This window comes from Cebus imitator, unplaced genomic scaffold (assembly GCF_001604975.1).
Source record: "Cebus imitator isolate Cc_AM_T3 unplaced genomic scaffold, Cebus_imitator-1.0 Scaffold0, whole genome shotgun sequence".
Lineage (NCBI taxonomy): Eukaryota > Metazoa > Chordata > Mammalia > Primates > Cebidae > Cebus > Cebus imitator.
Genome location: NW_016107315.1, coordinates 3,595,141 through 3,618,137, shown reverse-complemented (window position 1 = coordinate 3,618,137; position 22,997 = coordinate 3,595,141). Strand labels below are relative to the sequence as shown.

At 56.5% G+C, this 22,997-nt stretch overlaps 1 protein-coding gene across 8 annotated transcripts in view; it reads right to left on the bottom strand.

The window, feature by feature from the left end:
* Positions 1 to 21,040, bottom strand: part of CACNA2D2 (calcium voltage-gated channel auxiliary subunit alpha2delta 2) — a 140,115-nt gene extending 119,075 nt beyond the window's left edge. For 3 of the 8 annotated variants that reach the window (XM_037740196.1, XM_037740166.1, XM_037740184.1), the window contains exon 1: positions 20,846 to 21,010. Coding sequence is in view for 2 of the 8 variants with exons in the window: in XM_017534865.2 (XP_017390354.1) it covers positions 20,846 to 21,039 (194 nt within the window). In the remaining 6 variants the exon portion in view is untranslated. Of the gene's footprint in view, positions 1 to 20,845 lie in introns of all 8 variants that reach the window. The other 5 variants (XM_017534865.2, XM_017536278.2, XM_017534162.2 and 2 more) reach the window with 3 other exon arrangements.
* Between the last annotated feature and the right edge of the window lie 1,957 nt (positions 21,041 to 22,997).

Below are 22,997 nucleotides of genomic sequence, written 5' to 3'. Positions count from 1 at the left end.
AACAAGAGCGAAACTCCGTCTCAAAAAAAAAAAAAAACCACTATAAAATATAAAGTGCTACTTAATTATTCTGGTTATTTCCACTGGCCTGCTACCTCCCACCTCAGCACCTTTGCATTCTTCCGAAGGGGAAAGACAGACAGGGTGGGGAGGCAAGCAGGCCATTCCCCAATCCCAGCCTGGAGAAGGTGTCACTCCAAGCTCAGAAAGCAGCTGAAGCAGGGCTTGGAACAAGGCTGGTCCCTCCTTTAGGCACTCGCCCTGCTGCAAACAGCGGGAAGCTCAAGGATGAACTCCCAGATGGTGGCATCTCCTGGGCCACCTCCCCTGGGGAGTCCTCTCTGACCACTCGGTTGGATGTCCCTGTGTATCTGGACTAAGTGCCCAGATCCAGCCCTGGTTCTTGCAAGACCTTCAACTAGAACTTTCCTGTTAGGCTTCCATTTCCACATTTGGAAAATAGAGATACAGTTCACCATTCCGTGGACCTCCAAGGGCCCAAAGAGGAGGTAAGTGGACACCACAGCCCCACGTTAGTAACGATGGCTGCCCTACACACTCATGGCTCACAGGCCCATCCGGAAGGCGGGACTGCTCTCACCACAGTCCAGGCTCCCTCCTCAAGCCTGCAGCTCCCTAAGTGTGGGATGGTTGCACCTCCTCCTTAGATTGTGGCCTCCAGGTGGGCTGCAGCCCCTCCCTGAACTGCCCCTAGAAACCCAGTGCAGCAGAGACCTGGTGAGGTGCCTTGTCCAGGGAGCTGGGGAAGGGCAGGGCCTCCTGTGACCAGACCTTCCTTCCTGCTTGTCCATGCAAGAGAGAAAGCTCTCAGGTTTTAGCAGCTTTGGGGGCTCAAAGCCCAGGGCAGGGCCTCCCAAGGATGACAGGGCTGGCAGAAGGCAACAGTCTAGCCGAGGTCACTCACTCTTCCGAGGCCACCTGGGCCACACAATTCCAGGCTATCAAGATTACAGTGCCTTCAGATGTGGGGGCCAATCAGCACTGGCCTCACACTACATAGACCACAGAGGGGAAACTGAGGCCAGAGTGAGAGGGAAGCATGCTTGCTCAGCTGATTCATGGTAGAGTAAAGCTCCCCAGCTAGCCACCCACCACTTTACAAGTTGGTAAACTGAAGGACAGAACTCAAAGGGGGCTGGCCCATCTTGCATCCAAGTACCAGCCAGGCCCAACCCTGCTTAGTTTCCGAAATCAGATGAGATCAGGCACATTCAGGGTGGTATGGCCATAGACCCACCTTCAATCTATTTGTGATTCAGTTGAAAGGACCCCAGAACGAGCAGCATGACGCCTCCAGGAGCACCATCCCCATCTCACCCACTCATCCCATGCACACAAGAGCAAAGTTTGCACCGGGACCTTGGAGACCCTGAGGAGCTGGGGAGGAGCAGGTGTTGCCCAAGCATGAATTGGTCCAAAGCCATATGCCTTGACCACACATGCCTTGGGACCCTGTCCAGATACTTCCTGCTCCTTCATGAGGTTATTAATTACGGGGCTATCCCTTCCCTTTCTTTGCTGAGAAAGAGCTTTTCCTTCTAATTGGTGCTTGGCTAGGAGGCAGCACCCTGTGCCTCCCCCTCAGACTTACGGTGAGCCATCATCCGGCATTAATTAGGGCACAGGTCCAGCCCAATGTTTACTCACAGTAGCCCTGCTGGGTTGTGGGGAGCCGAGGGAAGCAGCACAGCCTGGAGCCAGGGAGCAGCACTACCTAGGAATGGGAGTGCTCAGGCGGCCCATTCAGCTCTGCTTCTTGGCCTCTGCAGGTCTCAGTTTCCCTCTCTAACCAGGGAGGGGTAGCCTGAGGCCTCCATGGGCCATTTAGGGATCCATACCTCAAGGGCGCTGATGGGGCCCTCGCTGCCCCAGGCCTGAGCCAGTGACAGGCCAGGGATCTCACTGCACTGCCATAGTTCATCTGCACAGCAGCCAGATCACTATCTGAAATCCTCAGAGGGAAACTGAGGCACAGGGAAACTGAGTGATGTGCTCCAAGTCACAAAGCTCACACACGCCACTCAGGCTGCACATACCTCAACTTGGAACACCAATCTTCAATGCCCAGCTGCCAGTGTGGCTAAGGGGCCTCTGAAACTGAAAGTGTCTGAAACAAGATCCTGACCTCCCTTGGGACCGTCTCCACCTCTTCTCCCCACTCCTTGCCTCTGCTGATGGCAGCTCCCTGGGTCCAGGTCAAAGCCTTGGGGTGACCTAGGATGCACTTTCTCTCACATCCACATCCAATCCATCAGCAAGTGCTACACCTTTGCAATGTGCCTGAATCCACCCACTGCCGACCGCCTCCCTGGCCCCAGCCTGGCCAGGCGCCCATCAGGGTTCCTGCATCGCTGCAGCTGCAGCTCACTCACTGGCCTCCAGCTTCTGGCTAGCACCCACCTCCCCAGTCTGTCCCCCTCTACACACAGCTGGAGTGCCCTGCTGTCATGTCCCTCCCCTGTCAACTCCATCACACTAGGGGAGAGCCCACATCCAGTGGCTGCATCTCCAGTAGCCGCACCCCCTGACCTCGCCCCTTGGTGTGACCTGAACATGCCCCTGCAGTCCCTGCACAGGCCTCGGCACATGCTGTTCCCTCTGCTTGAAACAGTCCTCAGAAGTTCAAGGGCCTCTCACCTCCTTCCAGTCTCCACACGTCAACTGCTCCATGAAGGCCCCCTTGCCCCTCCATTTGAAACTGCACCTCCCAGCAGCACTGATCTCCATGTCCCCTCCTGGGGTGATTCTTTCGGCTAGTATTCCATCAGACATCCTCCCTCTCACTGTTCGCCTCTGCCTTGGGCTGTGAGCCCTGAGCCAGGAGGCTCCTGCTCTCCAGCCTGGAACAACAGGTCATTTGCTGAGTGAATACACCTCCCCGGAGTCCTGCTGACCTCCCAGTCCTCTTGCCTAGCTAGTGTGTGGCCAGCCACGGGGTAGGCAGGCGGGGTGGGCAGGGGAGGCCGTGGAGAGGTTGGCAGCATGGTGGCTGCCCCAGGGCTGGCCCAGGAGGCCCTCCCTTCCCCTGGCTCCTTTCCATATGAATTATTAAGGCTTGTGTATGATGGGCCTGCCCAGGCCTGTGGCTTCCGTGCATAATTCATGGCTCTCCCAGAAGGGCCTGGAGCTGGAGCAGCCACTTCTTCCAGGAAGCAAGAAGAAAGTGCTGAGGAAGAGGTACCCAGGCCTGGGCTGTCCTCCACCCTATCTCTGACACCCTGTCCCCAGACACTGGCCACCCAAAACCTTCACCCACCCCATGGAGCTCTCTCCTGGACACTTGGGCTCCAGTTCCCGGGGCCAGAGTCCATGGGCTCTGCGCAGGCTCACCCTTTCCCCTGTCTGTGGCTTGGTTTCCCATCTGTGGACTGACAGAACTGGGCCATCCTGGTGGTTTTCAAACTGCTCTGGCAGCAAGGTCATTCACCTTTTATTTTTCCAACCAAATCCTGTGTGGAGCCCCAATATGTAACTGGTAAGGTAGTTACAAATATAAATGTATTTTAGAAGGTAGTGCTGTAAAACATGACTCCGTATTGAGTAAATAATCATTACAAACATTGAGGATGCTTTGAAGCATCTGGATTTGGGGCCCATAGGGGCCTCAGCAGCCCCCATCACGCAGAACTCCATTTATTCCTGTGTTTTGAACTCTACTGAGAAACTCCTAGGATACAGAGACAGGCAGCCACACACGGTAACAGTGACTTATAGCTCACTATGCAGGGGTTGAGGGAGAACCCTTTCTTGAGGTCTGGGGTAAAACCAGCAACTGCCCTGGTAACTGAGGCTCAGGGATCACCAAGGTGCCAGCACCAGGTATCAGTGTTTTGTGAATCTCCCAGAAGTCTAGAGCTGGGATATAGCAATAATCGAGAGGCGCTAATAAACTAGTCCGGGCATCCCAGGGGAAAGGCAAAGGGTCCAGGCCAGGGGCATGGGGACAGGAATCCAAGAGGGGGATCCAGGGTTCCCCAGGCCTGGAACCACCCACCCCGGCCACTGACACAGACTACAGGCATTTTGGGGTCTGGAACACCTCCTCTCTCCAGCATATCCCCCAGGTAGTCAGGAACAATGGGAACATAAGTCCCAATCAAGCCCATTTCACAAATGGGTAAGCTGAGGCTCAGCGTGAGTGGCTCTCAGGAGGTGAACACTGCTGCAGTCCCTATGTGCCCAGCAGCCACACCCAGGCCTCATCTCAGAGAGCACAGCAGAGTTGAGACACCTGTGGAGGTCACCAGGTGCATCAGGGAGGAACCCAGGAGCTACAGTGTTCTGTTCCTGCCCCACACCAGGAGCTGAAGCTGGACCAGAGGTGGCAGGACAGACTCTGTCCATGTGTCACCAACCATTCTGGTCAGATTCTGACTCACACATCCCCATCTCCCCTCCTGCGCATCTTCCCCACCCCGCAGCATGAGTCAAATCCTTGCTAAGCCACAAATAGCTGTCCTCTGTGTGCGTCCTCAACATGGCCTCCTGCTTTGAGGAAGACAGAGACCCCCTCAAGGTCCTCTGCTCCCCCTCAGAGCAGAGGCCTCTGTAGGAGCTCACATGCCCCCAAGAACATCCCAGGTACAGAGGAGAGGCTAAGCGAAGACAGAACTCAACCCATCAGGGCCACCAGCTTTGTTCTCTGGCCTTTGTTCTCCTCTACCTGGCCAAGTCACCTCTGCCAGGAAGCCTTCCTAGATTTCCCCCACCCTCTTCTCAAAGCCACAGTTCTCACCACTCTTTACCAAGCCTCACCTTAGGCTGGGGCTGCAGCCTAGTCCCATCATCAAGCTTTCTACAGAGCTTGGTTTGGAGCCTGGGCAAGAAGAGTCTTTGGGAAACACTTGGGGATACATTTACCAGAACATCTTCCTCCTGCCCTGACCACCTCCCTCTGCAGTAGGAGAGAGGCTGGAGGACAGGGCTGGGAAAGGGGCCTCCACTTCAGCAGGCAGGCAAGCACCAGGGAAAGGCAGCGCTAACGCGGAGCGCCTGCATGCTGGACGCTCCGTGAGATTTCCACCACAGCAATGGTACCTGGGTCAGGCACAGGCCAGTTCATGCCCACTTCATGATGAACACTCTGAGGCCTGTGGAGATGGTGCAACTTGCCTGAGACCACACTGCTGAACCAGAATCTGAACCCAGTCAAGTATGGCTCCAGAGCCATGGTCCTGTCCCCTCGGCTGTCAGGCCTCCCTAACCTCAAGGTGGACTCCAATGGCCAAACAGGAAGTAGGTTGCAGATAAGGGCTCCCCCTCGTTTACAGCCTTCTCCAACTTTGAGTAGGGGGCTGGCCCACCCCTACCTCAAGAACTCACTGCCTCCACAAGCCAAAGCTGAGTGCAATGGGGAAGTCCTTCCTTATACCCCATCAGGGCTATCCTGCTGTAGTAACGTTGTCACAGCAGGGCAGAGACCCAGCTCCCTCCAATGCCCCCACCAGGGAGCCTGAGCCAGGTATGGGGAGAACACCGCCTCCTCTGGTATCTGCTTCTTGCTAGTGCCTGGACCCTCAGAGTGTGCCATGCTGCATGTAAATGGAATGTGAGTCCTCAACCTGCCTTGACACGCCATGAACCCATTACTCTCTGATGTTCTGTGGTGAATCCTTTAGCAATGCAAATCCCCTCTGCAGGCTGTGAGGGATCCACAGCTGCATGAGGAAGGGGCTTCTAGTACAGACCCAGAGACCCCACCTTTCTGGCCTCCCCAGTCCAAGAGAAGCCACCCTGCCTGGTGAGCCTCAGGATTGGCTTAAGGAGAGGCAGGTGGCTGAACCAGCAGGTCTCATTACTGGCAAAATACTTTGCAGGTGCTTCCAACTTTCTGTAAATTCCCAAGCGCACTCACTCCCCACTCAGTCATTCATTCATTCCGATGGTAACCATGTACCTACTATGGGCACCTGGGAGGGATCTGGCAGCAAGCAGGACAGATGTAGGCCTGCCCTTGGGAGCTTGGAATCCAAGCCGAGGAAGCTGATACCTGATCCAGATCAGGGCCTGATGAGCAGAGGGAAGAGGAGTCCAGCAAGCCTTAGGGACAGGACATGGGATGCATGGGAAGGGGCCTGACCTGGCCTTAGGGGCTGGCCAGGTGAAGGTGGCACCACAGAGAAGAAGGGCAATCCAAACGGAGGGCACAGCATGTGCAAGGCCCAGCAGTGGGCTCTGCACACAGTGATACCCTGTGACCACCCACAGACGGACTGCAGGCACCAAGGCAGGCTGCTCCCACACTGAGGCCTGCAGAACTCCTATCCTCAAGTACATGGGAGCACCTCCACACGCTGGATGGAAGGGCAGTGAGACCACTGTGCCCAGGGAAGCGGGCCTCTTTGAGTGGGAGCTTAGTCTCTCAGGAACTGATTTCATTCATTCACTCCACAGACACAAACCAGTACCCATCACTACTGGGCTCTAGTGCAGAGCCTCCTGGCCTCAGCATCCTGACACTGCTCTGTACTTTGTATCTTGCAATCCTGACCTCAGGGTGGGAGCAGCAGCAGAGTAAAGAGGCTCAGCCCAACAAACGTTAGAGGCTGGTGATATTGTTATTACCCACTCCACCTCCCCACACACACCTCTTCCCACAGCTCCACGGGAGCTCCCTCCTGCTGCAGCACCCCCACTACCTCCCAGTAAGAGGTGCCCACAAGTGCAAGGCATTCACCATTTTCCTGGTATTTTTTTTTGACACCAATATTGTCACTAGAACATTATCTCCTAGAACAGCTCCTGACAGGCAGAAGGTGCTCAAAAAATGGTGGCTGAATGACTGGATGTTCCATCCTTAGAACCATGAAACATGGGAAATGTGATCCCATTTTAAAGATGAGGTAACTGAGGCACCAACAAGGTCACATACGGGGTTCCTTTATAATCCCCAGAACCAGGCTTTCTACCACACAGCAGTCATATGCATCAAGGCCAACAATGCCCATGGCTCCTGGGCCCTCTAGATGGCCCCATTAAGTCCCCATCCTTCTTCACTTTAGAGTAATGGCCTCCTCCATATGCCACCAGTCTGGAAATCACCTGTGAAATATATTTCCCCCGTGCTGGCTCAGGAACTGTGTAAATCACTAGGCTTAATGGCCTTCGGGATTGTTCCCCACAACCCCCTCCCCCAGCTGCTCTGTACCAGGGAACTTGGGGCTGTGGGTTACCAGACAGGCAGGGCCATAGTCATGAGGTCTGGGCAGCCCAAGGCATGGCAGGTGCTAGGAGGCACTGCCCAGGGTAGCAGCAGTCCCGGGAAGCGAATCAGTAAGAGGGGTGGGGCCTGCCGGGAGCCTCCAGAACTGGGGCTGGGGCTGGATCTATATGCAAGGTGAGCCTCTCCCCAACTCCACCCCTGCCCCTTGTCTTCCCCCCCCTCATCAATGGCTTATCCTTGGAGAAAGATGGGTCCATGTGATCTCCCCAGGACCCCCACACCATGACTGGGGAGGCCCAGGGCCATGGGAATGGCAGGGGACCCTGTAGGCCTGGAGCAGGATGTCTCATGGCCCCTTGGATGCTGCTTGGAGCACCAGTCATGCATGGTGTTATTTATTTGGCCTCACTCCCATGTCTTCTTCACTGTTTATGTCCCCTATGGACTGAGTGTCCCAAGAGCAAGGACCCAGTTGGCCCTTGGAGACCCCAGAGCCCACTCAGGCCAACACACAGCTAAAGTGTGGGAGTGGATTCAGGTGGGGAAGGGATGGTCAGGAAGCAGGTTCTGAAAGGTAGGCAGGCTGTGGAGCGGGTGGCAGGGCAGATGGGGCATGGGCAAGTGTCTAAGCAGAGAAGCAGTTTGGAAGGAGCTGGGCAGCTGGTTGGGAAGCCAGGTGATCTCCTTGGGACAGGCCACAGACTTTGGTGACTGGCCACATGCACAGGCATTTGGCTTTGCTGGCTCCCATAGATACCATGGTCAGGACATTGCTAAGAACCAATACACACCATCCCCCATCCCTGGAAGCCTCAGTGCCCCTTGATGGGCAGAGGGTGGGGGTCCTGTGTTTACCTTCCTATCCCCTTTGGCCACAGTCCTCTACCTTGGCTCAACTTGGGAGGAAGAGGGAGTCCTAGAAAACATGCTAATTCCTGGGCCCTGCCCCCACCCCATTAAATAGTATAGCTCAGTGGGTCCCTGGACACCCCCCTTCACCCCCCTCCCCAGGGAAGCCCTTGGAGGCAGCCTCTGGGCTGGGGAAACTCCTTGCAAAAGCCACAGGAATATATGTGGGAGTGGCCTTTGCCCTCTGGCCCTGGCAAAGCCAGGCTCTGTCCCAGGCAATGTAAGAGGCTGCTCCATCTTTCATAGTCATGACCAGCTTGGCTCTCTGGACACCTGCAGACCATGGGCTCCCTGCTCAGAAAACATTTATTGAGTACTTGGTGTATGCTAGCTTGGAGCTTCAGCAAAGGGCAATGGGCCACTGCCCCCACCCTGCCCAGGCACACTGCCCCTGAGCAGCCAGGCAGCAAGGTCTATTTCAGGACAAGAATGGGGAGGAGAGGGGTTTGAAGCAGACTAGGAGGCCCCTGACCCAAACAAAGAGGTCAGGGAAGGTTTCAGGGGACAGCGACTCAAAGCCAAGCACTGAAGGACAAGTAGAGGTCAGCGGGACAACAGGTGGGTCCTGCTTGGGGTTAGCAGGGCCCTCTGCAGCCCATCCAACCTCTCCCCAGCTTCCTCCATGCTCAGTGCATAGTAGGTGCTTGTTAAGCCCCCGTGGAAGGAGATGGCTTCTGTCCTGTTGGGCACTCAGTCCTGAGGACAGAGATCCCCCTCTGTGCCCACCCCCCATGCCCATCAGAAGCAGCCTCCTTGCTGAGGTCTCCACAAGTACTGGTTATAGGGCAGGACAGAGATGACAGCTATGCAGATGAGGTGGCAGGGGGACACCATTGTCAGCTGCAGAAGGATCCCTCTCTATGGAGGGTGCTGAGAACGGTGAGGACACCGAGGCTCGGACGAGGAGGGCAGGAGGCTTGCCCAGACTACCACTGTCAGGCTAAGGTGGGTTAGGAGGAGGCTGGGAGAGGAAGGGCCAAGGGAGGCCCACAGAGTCTGCTGTACAAGCCCCTAGGGTTTCTGGGGCGTGTGCCAGCCAAGGTGTGGTTTAAATAATTAAACATGCTTCCTCCCTCCCCACAAGTCACTCTGCCCAGGTACTGCTAGGCACAGTCCAGGGGGTGAGGTGGGCATGGAGTGGGGAGGAGGAAGGAGGGTGAAGGATGGAGGGTAGGAGAATTGAGAGCGAGTTCAGATTGCCCTGCCTGGCTACTCTGTGAGAACAGGCAATAGTACCACCAGTTCCAGCATGTGACTGGGAGAAAGCCCCAGAAGGAGACCAAGATCAGAGGACTGTCGGTCAGGGGACTCACAACTGTGGCCAGTGGAGGCCAGCTTCTTCCCTTCCCTGATCCTTGGACAGCTCCAGAGATCCCTCTTTCCTCACATGACACATGGGGAACAACACTGGCCAGAGGGGCACCCCAATCCAGAAGCAGGACAGAGCCCAGGGCTTACCCCAAGACTTGTGCCCTTGGCTGACTGGCTCCTGGACACTGCCCAGCCTGGACCTAGGATTGGTGCAGGGAACAGAACCAGACAGTAATGGGAAGGGCCAGGCTCCTGGCCACAGTGGAGCATGGATCTCATCATATTCAGGGGTGCTGACCAATGACACCCAGTCCTCTGTGGTGAGTAGGCAAAAGTATGCCCCACTATAGGCAAGTACACCCCACCCTGAATCCACCCTCCCCCAAGATGAGAATGAAGTCTCACAAGCAGCACCCAGCCAAGTCTGGGCCTTTCTCTTGGCTATGTTTATGTGTCACTTCCACGGCTGTGGCCCTCCAATGCCAGGTCAGCTGTGCTGTTTCACAGCAGTAGGACGTGCCCTTCTGGCCATCCTCTTAGCCCACTCATGCCAGCCCTATCTTCAGACGTCATCTGAAACCGCAACTTGCTGTTGTCCTCAACCGTCTGCCTTGGGCAATGCCTGAGACAGGAGGTGGCCTGAATAGCCTCCTTCAGGCCCTTGACTGACCAAACCTCACTGGCACAGCACAGCAACTCCAGGGCAGTGGCTGCTCCTCCGACCTCCAGGTTTGAGTCTAGCACATGCCTCAAGTGCTAAGAGGCCCAAGGCAGTATCCCTCTCCAGGCCTTGGTTTCTCCATCTGTACCACACGAGTGTTAAACTCACCAACCGGTCCCACAGTTACCACTGACCCACATCTGTAACACAGGTAAGGGTGGGGCTGTTCTACTGGGAGGGAGAATTGGGAGCCAAAAATCTCCTATTTCTGGTCCTGAGGTGACTCCAAGGAACCTGGGGGCACCACAGGCCCTGGAAGAAATAGACTCTCCAAGGATGTCAGCCTGACGAGCAGGGCAGCCCTTGCAGAGGGGACGCATGATGGAACACTGTGGGTGCGTAGGGACACCCTGAGGGTCCTGTGGCCAGGCATTGCCTGGAGGAGGTGAGATGCAGGAAGGACGTGTCTGGCAGGGTTGAGTGCTTGGACCCAAGCACTAGGAGGAATCCTGCCCCCACCACTCGCCATCTGTGTGATTTTATCATTTAGCCTGGCTGAGCCTCAATTTCTCTCATCTGTGAAACTGGGATAAAAATGGACTGACCTAACATGTGTGAAGTATACCACCCAGGGCCCAGCTTGTACTGACTGATGTGGTTAAAACAACTACTTCCTTTACAAACATTTCCTTGGCATCGCCACCTCTCCCCTTGCCTCCCACCTCTTCCTTGGTCCCAACTCCCACCCTCCAGCCTCTCCTCTGACCCTGCAGCAGACACTGTCTCCCCATCCTCCATCACTCCCTGCCTTCTGCAGAATCTCCACCTCCAGCCCCAAGGTGACCCCATCCTCAGCTCAAGGGTAAATCCCGATTAGCCTGAACCAATCACAGTGTACTGTTCAGATTGCCAGTGATTGGTTTAGAGTGGGCATGTGACCCAGTGCCAGCCAATGAGGTGTGAGGGGAAGTCAGCTGGGGGCTTCTGGGCAAGGTTTCCTCCCTTCTTAAGAGAAACCTAGAGAAGCCATCTCTTCCATGCCTAGTGCCTGGGTCTGCACATGATGCCTGGAGCTGTGGCAGCCATCTTGTTGCCATACAGGAAGTTGGCCAAGGACAGACAGCCATAACAAAAGCGAGGCCACCAGGCTGAGCACAGGTGAACACTTGGTCTTTGCTGATAGCCGCACCACACACATGTAGGCTCCCTGTTGGGATAAAGGGCCCACCATGAGGAAAACCCATCACACTGGGGTTCCATGGTAGGCACAGAAGCAGCCTCTTCTTGGCAGCCAAATGCGCTCAGACTCAGATCTTGAGGCGGGGTGGCAGTCAGCTCAATGCCTACTCCTCAAGACCCCATGACCCTGCACAGAGATGGAGGAGGGGCATGGGGCTGGAGGAGGGACCCACAAAGGGCAGGGAGCTAGAGGAGGGTGTTGGTCAGGAAGGCTCCTGCCCCAGGGCTCTGGGAAGAGCCAGCAGCCTGAAGAGGGACAAGGTGAGTGAAGGCCAGAGGTGGGGAGGCTGGAGCTCTTCCCAGGACCTTCAAGTGTCCCAGATAGTCCCAAGGCCAGAGGCTGGAGCCAGTCAAGGCAAGACCTTAGGGGCCAGATGGGGAAGTGGGGCTCTGCCTATGGCAGGCTTCTGGGGTACAAGGTCCTAGCTAGCCCCCAATGGAAGACACTCCAGCAAGCCTTGGGGAGTGGTCTAAGGAGAGACACAAAGACTTCCAGGGTCCTAACACACCCACCAAGGACTAACACACCCACCAAGGACTTAGAACAAGGTGTTCCAGGGCCCTAACATACCCACCAAGGACTCAGCTCACAGGGAGAAAGGAGAAATCCTCATTTGCAAGGGCCCTTAGCACAGAGCCTTGCTCTGCCAGCTCGTTGTCTTTTCTCATAACTGAAGAAGGGGGCAGGGCGGGGGTGGGTTGTTTAGTTGTTTGCTGGAACCAGTGGCAGCACCAGGCCTGACCTTTAAGGCTTCAAATGCAGTGTTTTAGGCAGCGCCAGCAGGAGGAGAACACGGCTGTGGAAGGAAGTGATCAAGACTGAAATGCCATGTCAGGCTGGAAATTCAAGGCAGAGCACGGGCCTCTACCGTCTCAGGAACACACCGAACCCTCCAAGGCCACACTGCCTGGTGACAAAATTGTCCCTCCCAAGGGGACCCAGAAAGCTTTTGTCTCTGAAACAGCACAGCATCATCAGAGTTTGCCCCACAGAAACCTTAGGAGTTGGGGCCTCACACCACATAGACAGCTTGCCATTTGAGTTTGCCAAAGCAGACCTCAACTTGCCCCCTGACCCCATGCCATCGATTTTATTTATTTCTTATTTATTTATTTATAAATGACAGGGCTTCACTGTGTTGTCCAGGCTGGAGTGCAGTAGCAGCATCACAACTCCCTGTAGCCTCAACCTCTTGGGCTCAAGTGATCCTCCCACCTCAGCCTCCTGAGTAGCTGGGACCACAGGTGTGCACCACTACACCTGGCTAATTTTTGTATTTTTGGTAGAGACAGGGTTTTGCCATGTTGCCCAGGCTGGTCTTCAACTCCTGGGTTCAAGTGATCCTCCCACCTCAGCCTCCTAAAGTGCTGGGATTACAGGTGTCAGCCACTGTACCCAGCCGAATATTTTTATTTAAGAGAAACAGCTGTACATCAGTGCAAGGAAGGCTGCACATGGAGTCACCCTCCTAGCAGTCTGTATTAAGCATTAGGGATGGGGGCTGGGCCCTGCCCACAGAGCATGTGCAGCTGGCAGAAATGTGGGGCTGAAGGTTCCCTTCCCCCATCTTGGGCCTCAGTTTCCCTGTCTATATGATGGCAGCATCAGGACCTCAGGGATTTCTGTGGCTGTGGCATGTCCTTTCTAAGTCAGGGAAGCATGCAAAGTCCATAATGCCCAAGGAGATGGTTCTACCCAGGCTCCCTACCGCAACAGGAACCCCCCCCCCCGGCCTACAGGCTCCTGAGCCCCTCACAGCCACTTCCCAAAATGCCAAGGGCCCTGGGCCATCACAGCACTGACAACATACAGGCAGGCCCTGAAAATGCCAGGAAAGCAAAACTTACAGTTATCTCAGACATCAGAACCCACAAGAACTGGGTCCACACAGCGCCTGGGGCCAGGGCCCATCACAGGGCACCTGGACAGCCTTATTTATGAAGACTCAGTAGACAAAAATCCATCCTTGAAGGGAAGTGTCTTTGCTGGAAATGCTCCAGATACAGAACATGCAGGGATCATCAACCCAAAGCTTTTACAGCCCAAATCGTGCCCACAGTGTCTTGCGGGGAGGGGGAGGACCCAAACCCGCAGCAGATACTCAAGGGCTGCCAGTCTCCTGCCCTTCAGTGTGCAAATGAGAAGCACCCACTCTGAAAGGGAAAAATGCCAGCCCAAGGTCACACAGCAAGAGTTAACCACTCTGCCTGAGCCCCAGCCTCCACGCCCACCCTCCAGATTTTCCACACGGGGAAGGGCTGTTTGCAAAGATGCTTCACTTCACAAAGGACTCACAGCTCCACTGAGTCCCAAGTCCTCCAGTGAATCTAAATACCATTCAATTTGCAAAAATTTGAATTACAAGGACGCAGCCTCTGTTTCCTTCACAGACTGTCATCACGCCAGTTGGTAGAAGATCAAACTTTCCAGCTCAGCCTTAACTCAGGCTGTTTCTAACATAAAAGTTTGCAAAACACTGGTCCTAACGATCAGGATGCTTTATTTCCCACTGCCAGTGTTTGCCTAGCCAAGCCCTGGCATTAACCTCAAAGGCAGGTGGTGAAGGTGGGCACTAGGAGCCCATTCTGGCCGCAGAGATAAATCACACATGTGCTTGCACTACACAGGCTCCCAACACATGCCAACATTCGAATTCATGTGCACATGCACACACACACACACACACACACACACACACACACACACACACACCTACTGCTGCCTATACACAAGAATGCCCAGGCACACACACCTACACACATGCATCCATGTGTGAGTACAAAACACATACACACTAGTGGGTATACCCACAAGCATGTTTAGACGTGAACACATCTGACACATGTGCACACACACAGGTATAGACACTCCCACATACAAGCTGACGTGCACACAGGCAAAGGCAAGGGCCAAGCACAAGAGGAAAGACCCACAAACCGCAAGTGGGTCCCAAGTGCCTGCAGGGCCTGAATGGGTACTGGGTGCTATGGATGAGGGGACAGTGGCTTGGCATTTGCAGTGCAGGCCCAGCTGGACTGTGAACACCCCCTGGATCCAGTCGGAATCCACATGTCCTTATCACAGACTCCCTGAGGCCAGCGCCATCCCTCACAGACTGTCACACCCCAATCCTATGTGGTCGTACAGCCACGGAAGCCCTGTTTTATAGATGAGGCCCCAAGACCCAGAGACGCTGTGGAAGTTCCCAAGGTCACACAGCTGTTTCGAGGTGTGGCAGAGTCTCAGTGCACGCCAAGAGGGGTATTGTTCAGAAAGAACTAGCCAGCAGGGAAGACAAGCATCAAAGGGGAAGAAAGGGGCCCAGGGTCTAAGAGTAGCAGGGGAAAAGACACGTAGAAGGAGTGACTTCTCACCCTTTTCACCCATCCCTTCCAAGGTGGGAGAGATGGATACTGATCAGTAGGAAAGGCTTCCCATGCCCCTCCCTTTCTGCTAAACAATTAGGCTGATCAGAGCTCAAAGTGGGTCAATCTGAAAAGCAGCTGTGAGACACCCAAGGTATGGCCAAAGGAGGACGGGAGGTCCAGGCACCCTCGCATGGGAAGAGACGAGGCCCAGCGGCAGCGGCTAAAGCAGGGCATGGAGAGGGGCGGGAAGACTCCAGATCTGTCTCCTTAGGGCATTGGAATGTCAGAGGTGGAAGGACCTTAGAAGAGAGGAAACTGAGGCCCAGGGGGAGGAGGGGTTTTGTCCAAGGCCACCAAGCAAGCTACGCAACTGAGCAGACTGGGCTAGGCTTGCCCTTGACCTAAGATGGGGACTTTTGGAACTCCTTTGTGAAGATTCTCCCCACCTAATCCAAGCTAGACAGTCTCCTAGTCTGTGAGGCGCTCCCCTCACCAGGCTCAGTCATGAGTAACAGCAGTGGCTGGGGACTGAGCAGGGCCAGGCCAGATCCAGAAGAAAAAGCACCATGGAGGCCTAGGCGAGGGGAACAGGGCCAGGACCACGGACACCAAGCCAACAGCCTGAATCTCACTGTGGCAGGGCAGGGCCGGGCTTGGCTGAGCCTGCCCCTTAGGTGCTGACCTTATGTAGATTTGAATAACAGAACCCTTAACTCCTTTAGGGAGGCCCCGAGAGACCACTGTGGGGACCCTGCAAGCTGGCAGGGCCATCTCAATCTCTGTGGTCACCTGCACTGGCCCCGCCTTCTGCCCTTAGCCACAGGCAGCTCTGGAGGCTCTTCAGGACAAGAGAAGAAGGGAAAAGAAAAAATCAAAAACCACACATACACTTCCCTTGGGGAATACGAATATTGATTCTGTAGCTTCTTGTTTAGACAGTAGGCACCAAAAGAAAAAAATAAATAAATAAAACCTGACATGAAGAGAATCTCCCCAGTTGGCTGGAGGACTGTAGCCAGCAATGGGAAAGCCCCTCACCCCCACCCCGCCCCAGCATGTCCTCCCCAGGCCTGAGGCTGCAGCCCAGTTACTTAAAGACACAAGGCACCATGTTTGGAGGCAAATTTCCACATGGGAGTGGGGTGGGTGGCTGGAAGGGGGAAGAGAGAGAAAGACTACTCCTACCCTACAGGCAACACCACCCTGCCAGACAGGGCCCAGGCCCACCTGCCTTGACTCCCAAACCTCTAGCTGCCCCTTGGAGAGTTCCCTAGCAACAGGCCCTTGAACCCTGGTTCCCAAACCCCCAAGTGCCACCCATCCAGATGGCGTGAGTTCCCCCAAGCATCTACAAGATCCTAGCCCAGTGAAGTCCCCTCAGGCCTAGCAGAACTGCCAAGGGACTAGAAAGGCCAGCCTCAGATTTCCATGAACAACCCCCAGCCCCACCCCCACCTCCATGACCTTTCTCTCCAGAATCAGACTGCAATCTGGAGAGGGAAATGGCATCTCAGGTTGAGATGAAGCCCCTCCTCTCCTCCACCCCACCCCCCACCCCCGCCATGCAGAGCAGGCCTGGCCCATAACTCAAAGCCTCGGGGAGGGAAAGTTCGGGGCTGGGGGTGCCCCACGATGGCCTGTGTATATGTGGGAGGCAGATGGAGGTCAGCACTGGGGCTATAAGCGCTGGGGCTGGCAGGGCAGCCTCATGCCAAGGAAGGCCGCTCAGGGTTGCCTGAGACCCAAGGAAGAAAAAGAGACAGGTACGGTAAAGTTACAGCTGGAAGCCCCAGGCCCAGCTCTCACATCCTAGGCCTCTTCATTTGCCTCCCAAAGATTTAAGTTTCAAGCCCCCTCTACTTCCTGGGCCCACTGCCCAGATGTCCCCAGCTCTCCAGCTGGGCAGTGAAGTGTCTGACAGATCCATCCTTTCCCAGCCCTGCCGCTCATGGTTGTGGGCTTGAAGCAGGTCCCTTCATTTTTCTGAGGTCAGTCTCCCCATCTGGAGGATGGACATGACCACAGGCTCTGAGTTCAAGGCACTAATGTGGGTAAAGGCCTGGCCTGGGCTCTGTAGGGGAAATCACCATTAGCTTAGCGACATGCCCCACCACAGTCAAGCTGTGTTGCAGGGAGCGAGAGAGGGAGGTGGCCCAGTGTCTTCCTCAAGGAGCGAGAGTCTGGTGTGGGCGTAGCCTGAGAGAGTGGCACAGCCCAGAGCTGGGATGGGGGAGGCCTCCAGAAGGTTCGGGTGTGAAGCCTTGAAAGGGGGGGATCTAAACCCCTGAGAAAAGCACGCAGTCATGGCAGGACTGCATGAGCAAAGTAGAGACACAGGTGGGCACCCAGTCTGTGGGAGCCCTGGAGACTGGAGGGTCTTGAAGTGAGACTGGCTACTGCATGGCTGCAGCATCTGGGCTTGATGCTGATGTTAACAGCGGCTGCCATGGCATCTGACAGAGTTCTCCTTGCCCACCAGAGGTGGCATCCTCTCCCATTAATTCTTACCACCAGCCACTTAAGCAGATTCTATCATTTCAACTGCGGAAACTAAGGCAAGGTCATCCCAAAGGAGCCTGCAGGGTCTACACCTGACACCCGGCATATCCAGCATGTCCCCAGACTATGTGGTGCCAGGAGCTGGCAGTGTCCACCTGCACACAGGCAGGGGAGAAGGGGACACTGACTGCAGAAGTCCACTTAGAGGCCAGCTTCACTCTGGAGTCAGTCCCTCCATGGGGACACAAGTATGATGAAGAATCTTGAGTGATATTCACCTGCAGACTATGAAGGGACTCATCCTACAATGAGCTTCCTCCTTTCTCAGGGGTTAGCCTGGCACAGCTGACCACAAGGAGGTGCCTGATAAAGATGGAGTCCAGGGGAACAGCAGCCAAGGGTCCCCTCAAAATCCTTCACACCAGGAGGGCTGTGAGCACCTGGCAGCTCTGCGTCTCGGTGACGGCAGCAGCAGGCTGCGAAGCCTCACCCCTCCCTCCTGCAAAAGCTGCGGCAGGTTGTTGGGAAGATGGGGGACCCAGATGTGTGATGCTGCCTCCCTCCAACAGGGAGAGCCACAGGGAGGTGGAGACAGGGGCTCATGGGCCCAGACAGACACACGTCACCCACCATTAACCGTAGCTAGACTGACGCATGCCCTGTTGTGGGCACTGCTCCCTATGTGTCCACTCGGGAAAGGAGCACGTACTCTGGTTGTCATCAATCTGCTGGGGGTCCAAACCCCTCAGGCCTCTCACTGCATCAGCCCACCCTCAGAGGAAGGGAGGCGCTGGCCAACGCCATCGCCAGGGCAGAGCTGGGCTAAGAGGGTGCAGTCAGGCAGGCCAGCTCAGCTGGGTGCTCCACCCAGCACTCAGCCAAGACTCCACAGAGTAGGGGACAGAGAAACCCGGGGGCACTGGGGAACAGGGTACAGAGACCCAGCAGAGAGGACAAAAGAGATGGGCAGAGAAGGACAGGTACACTTAATGAAAGACCCGAAGAAAGGGGACAGGGGAGGAAGCGGGGAAAGGCACAACGGGAAGCAAAGCAGTGAGGGCTGCCCCTCAGCCGATGGTGGTGGCCTGAAGCTGGGGAGGGCATAATTGGAAAACGGAGGAGGCAGGGGAAAGGTGTGCTCGGACTCAGGCCCCCCACACCCAGCCAGACGAGTACACACACATGTATGCATACATACGTGCACACACGTGGCCTCCTCCTTGTCTGAAACTCTGATCCAGGTTTAGGTAAGGTGAGAGAGCCCCTCTCCCCACAAAAAACACTGAAGCCCTGTCCTCCCTTCAGCAGTAACCCCTCTGCCCTTCTCGATCTAGCAGCGGCCTTGGTCCATTTTGCCTGGTGGGCAGAAAGCCATGCTGCCACAGCGATTGCAGAAATCACAGCTAGCGGACCCCAAACCCACACTTGCTTAAAATCCAGCAGCTTGCGAAGCTGGTCCCCTTTCCACTGGCAGACACTAATAAGAAAATGACTTACTCATCGAGGGCCCTACCCACTGAGGGATTGTCACTCCAGTGCCATGAGGCTGGGACCCACTCTCCTCCTTGGAAATCCACCTGTATCAAAGTGTCATCCCGGCCTGGCCACACTGACCCAGCAGAAGGTTCTGGGAGGCCACCCTCAGCAGCCCCACAGAACCCTCTGGCCCCAACAACAGCCTAAACATTTCTTATCAGTTGAACAAAAGCACCAATTCCACTGGCCATGGTCATGTGTGGGGAGCTTCAAGATTCCCTCTCCTCCCTCCCTCCAAGGATCAATGGGTATCACATCTGTGGGACCAGGGCAGCTGAAGGGCGCTGGCTGTTACAGCAAACCCTCTGTGTTGTTGTACCGTTAGTCACCTCCCCCAGACCCTCAGAGCGGCGCAGTCCCCACCCCACCCCCACTCTCATTCTCTAATTATGGTTTGCAAGACATGTCCCAAACCCTCAAATTAGCTCCAACTATATCGACAAGAGAAGAGCGTCCAGCTGGAAATGTGCTGCTGCCGTCACACCGCCTTGCCATCTTCTGGCTGGGGACAGAGGGACAGGTGTCTACTCAGGCCAGGTCTCACATCAGCCTTCTAGAGGAGACTCGTGCAGGCCCAGAAGCCATCTGACCAACTGCACATTGCAGGGAAATGGAGTGGGGTCAGGAGAGGTGGAAAGAGACAGCTACTTAAACCTTCACTCAAGGAGCTATGTAACAGCTAAGAAAAAAAAAATAATTGTGGCTTGGCTCGTGCTTGGCTTTCAGGAAGAAAGAACAACAAAAAATAATGTTTTTGCTCTTTTTAAGCACTGTGATTGAAATCCCATTTCCATCACAGCAAAAGAAAGACAAGAACGCACCCACAAACCCTGAACTTCCATATGATTCTTTTTTCCCTGCGCACCCCCCACACGCATACACGAAAAATCCAGACAGTTGACAGAGGACACGTCCGTGCGGCACCTGTAATTTGCCAACTGATCACCCGCCTGAGCACAGCCAGGCTGTGCAAGGAGATGACAAGACGGAGGGAGAGACCCAGAGAGGCGCTTTTCCTGAGTTTGTTTTTCCCTCATCTTAGAGAGCCTACAATGGGCAGGTTTTGTGGCAGAACCAGGGGCTACTACCCTTGGGCAGAGCTGGTCTAAATGACGCAGGGCCAGCCTCTCCCTTTCCCTGAGGCCAGACCCTTCCCCTTGGCCACCAGCAGCCCGACGACTCATGCCCCAATCTCCAGGCCAGGACGCTGGTGAAGGAGTCCAGGGACAGGTAGCTCCTCAGACCCGGAGACATATAACAGAAGCAGGGTGGTCACTGTGCCCCAAAGGGGCGTCTGGGCACTGACATAGGGCTAGGGCACAGCGTCAGGAAACTGATACATCCTAAAGGCCACATGCACTGAGCGTCCACTCCCAGCCCCAGACACATCTGGCCAAGCTCACCCAGAGGAGGCAGCCGAGTTTGCTGGCTCTTGGGGGGGAGGAGAAAGATCAGAAGGACCAGAAAACCTGCGGAAGCTGGCAGAGCCAGGAGAGGCTATTACCCTGCTGGCAGCAGCAGCAGCAGGCGCAGGCAGGGGTCCTTCCCACAATTCACCTTATACCAGGACCCCAACGCTTTCACCTCCCAGCTGGGCTCTCCAGGGGACTCTCTCCTCAGGGGAAGGGGGGCCAAGAAAAGGGGACACTGACTGCCTCTGTGGCACTGCCCACAGCAAAGAAGTGCTCGCATCCTTGGCATACAGCCCCCCATTAAAGGAAAAGGCACTTGAAGACAGGTGTGGAGCTGTCCCTCACCTCCGGCTCCAACTCCGCCGGGCAGGGGTCACTGGCCGCCCTCTCACCCACCCCGGGTTTCCCCCTCACCGGGTCAGTGGCAGGGGACTCAGCTGACAAGCTCGGACCCCCTACTCCTCCCAGGGCTTGAAGATCTTGCCTTGCCTCGTTCGGGGGGTTTGAGGGAAGCAGGGGCACCGTGGGGAAGTTTCGCGACGCAGCCAGAGCGCCGGGACCGCGGCTGCCAGCCTCCCGGGCTTGGGGACGCCCCCGGGCGCAGCGGACAGCCGGACCCAGCGCCTCTGCCCTGGCGCTGGGCGCAGGGAAGGAGCACCGCGGACCGGGGGGCAGAGCGGGGCGCAGGGCTCCGCCAGGGTCCCGCGGCCGGCCGAGGCCACTTACGTGTGCTGCTGGGGGAAGCTGTAGGCAGAGGAGCCGGGGGCGGCGAGCAGCGGTAGAAGCAGCAGAGGCGGCAGCAGCAGCCACAGCGAGCGCCTGGCGCCAGGGCCGGGCTGGGGGCCGCGGCCGGGCCACGGGCGCGCAGTCCGCGCTGGGCCGGGCCGAGAGGCGCCGCAGGTCCGAGCCGGCACCGCCATATTTCCATTCAAGATGCGGTGCCGAGGGGAGGGGGGGCAGTGGCGGTGGCGGCGGCGGCGGCGGCGGCGGCGGCGGCGGCGGAGGCGGCGGGGTTGGGGGACGCGGGTGCGGGCGGCGGGCGGCAACTCGGCCTCTCCTCCGCCGCCGCCTTTTCTGCGCGGGGCCTCTGGGACTGCACGGGCCGCAGCGCCTCTGCGGGCTGCGCGCTGCGACCTCCCCGCCGCTCTGGCTCCAAGCGCTCTGAGCGCCCGGCCCGGGACCTGCGCTCAAACAGCGGCCGCCGCCAACCTGCCGGCGCCGCCCTCCTATCTCCCTCCCTCCCGCTTCCCGGGCCGGCCCGCCCCCGCGCGCCCCCGCCGCGGCCACGCGCCCACCCGTGCCCGCGCGCCCCTCGTCCCCGCGCAGCCCGGAGCCTGCCCTACTGGCCTGCGCGTCCTGCGCCTCAGCCGCTGTCGGAGCACCCCGGCTGCGCCCCCGCCCCCACGCCTCAGACCTCGCCGCTCCTCTCCATTCCACCCTCGGGAAGAGTCCAGGGCCCCGCGGCCCAAGTCAGGAGCATAGGTGACCCTTCTGGGGGCTCGATCTTTAACAGGCTGAAGGCCTGGAGTCACAGATTTAATGGTGGAGTGACAGCTTCAGCGGAGACTGGAGGAGGAAATGTGCTGAACTCACAGCCCCCGTGGCTCTAGCTGTCTTCAAGATTTCTCCCGGTTGGGGGCTTGCACGCCCAGCTGCTGGCAGAAAGAAAGGGCCTGGACTTCCTGGCCCCCTAAGCGGAAACCTGGGCCCAGGTGTACAGTTGTGGGCGGTTGGGGATGGCAGGATGCAGCCCTCTGCAGCCACTTGCTTCACTTCCCTGGGCTGAACAGGCACTACCCTCAGGCCAGTCCCAAGCCCGGGTTCCCAGGGTTTGCACAGCCTCTATTTAGATTCTTCCAGGGCCAAGAAGTTCATCTTTGCACAAGCCAGTCCTTTCTGTCCTGGAGACCCCTGGCTCTCCCCTGCTGTGGGGAGAAGACTGGGGCTGGTGTTGCAGCTCGTGGCCCTTTCAGAGCCTCAGTGTCCTTGTTTGTGAATGCTTGTGTGGTTGCCCACTCCTATTTTCAGGATGAAGTGAGAATGGAGTGAATCACTTGGTAAAACGAAGCATTCACAATGAGGGGAGACTATCCCTAGGAGTCTATTGAAGTTGCCCTGGAACCCGGCTCTGCCTCTGATGCAGATAGGATGAGAGAATGTGCCTCACCAGCTTGACACAGGGCAGACCCCCTTAGCAATAACTGCCCACATGCCTGGCCTATCACAAGGAATGAGGGGTAGTAACCAGCTGGGCAGGATGGTTTGGAAACGTCCAGATGCCCCACCTCATGGGATCAGTGGTTCTCCTATCGCCCACTCACAAGTCAGCCCAAGGACGATTTGCAGTTGAGAGGGAATAGTGGCCCCTGGACTGAGAAGGGTGGGGGTAGGGACTGGAATAGGGCCCAGGACAACCTTCCCTTGCTCCCTAGTCCTGCCTTAGCTCTTCCAATTCCCACAAACCAGGGCTTGACAGGGAACAGCTTCCTTCATTTCTTGGAGTGTCCTCCTCCCCTGACCTGAATGAGCCTTCAGGGGCCAGACTGAGGTTTGTGAGCAGATCCCAAGCCATGAGACCCCTAAAACAGTATCAGAGGAAGGCAGTGCAGGGACCAGGGGCCTGGTGGACAGGTGGGACCTAATGGACTATGGGAGACCATTTTCCAGGTCTATGAGGGGACAAGCAGGGTCCTTACTGAACCAAGTGTCTGATTGTGCCACTTGCCCCCCCCACCTCTGGACAGAATGGGAGATCAGGGGGCAGGGGTCCTGCACAGAAGTCAACAACCTTGGGCTAAACAGCTGCCCTTCCAGCCCTGCCTGCTGAGACCTGTCCCCAGCATCTCTGTCTTCCTTGTACCCAAGATAGGGCTGGTCT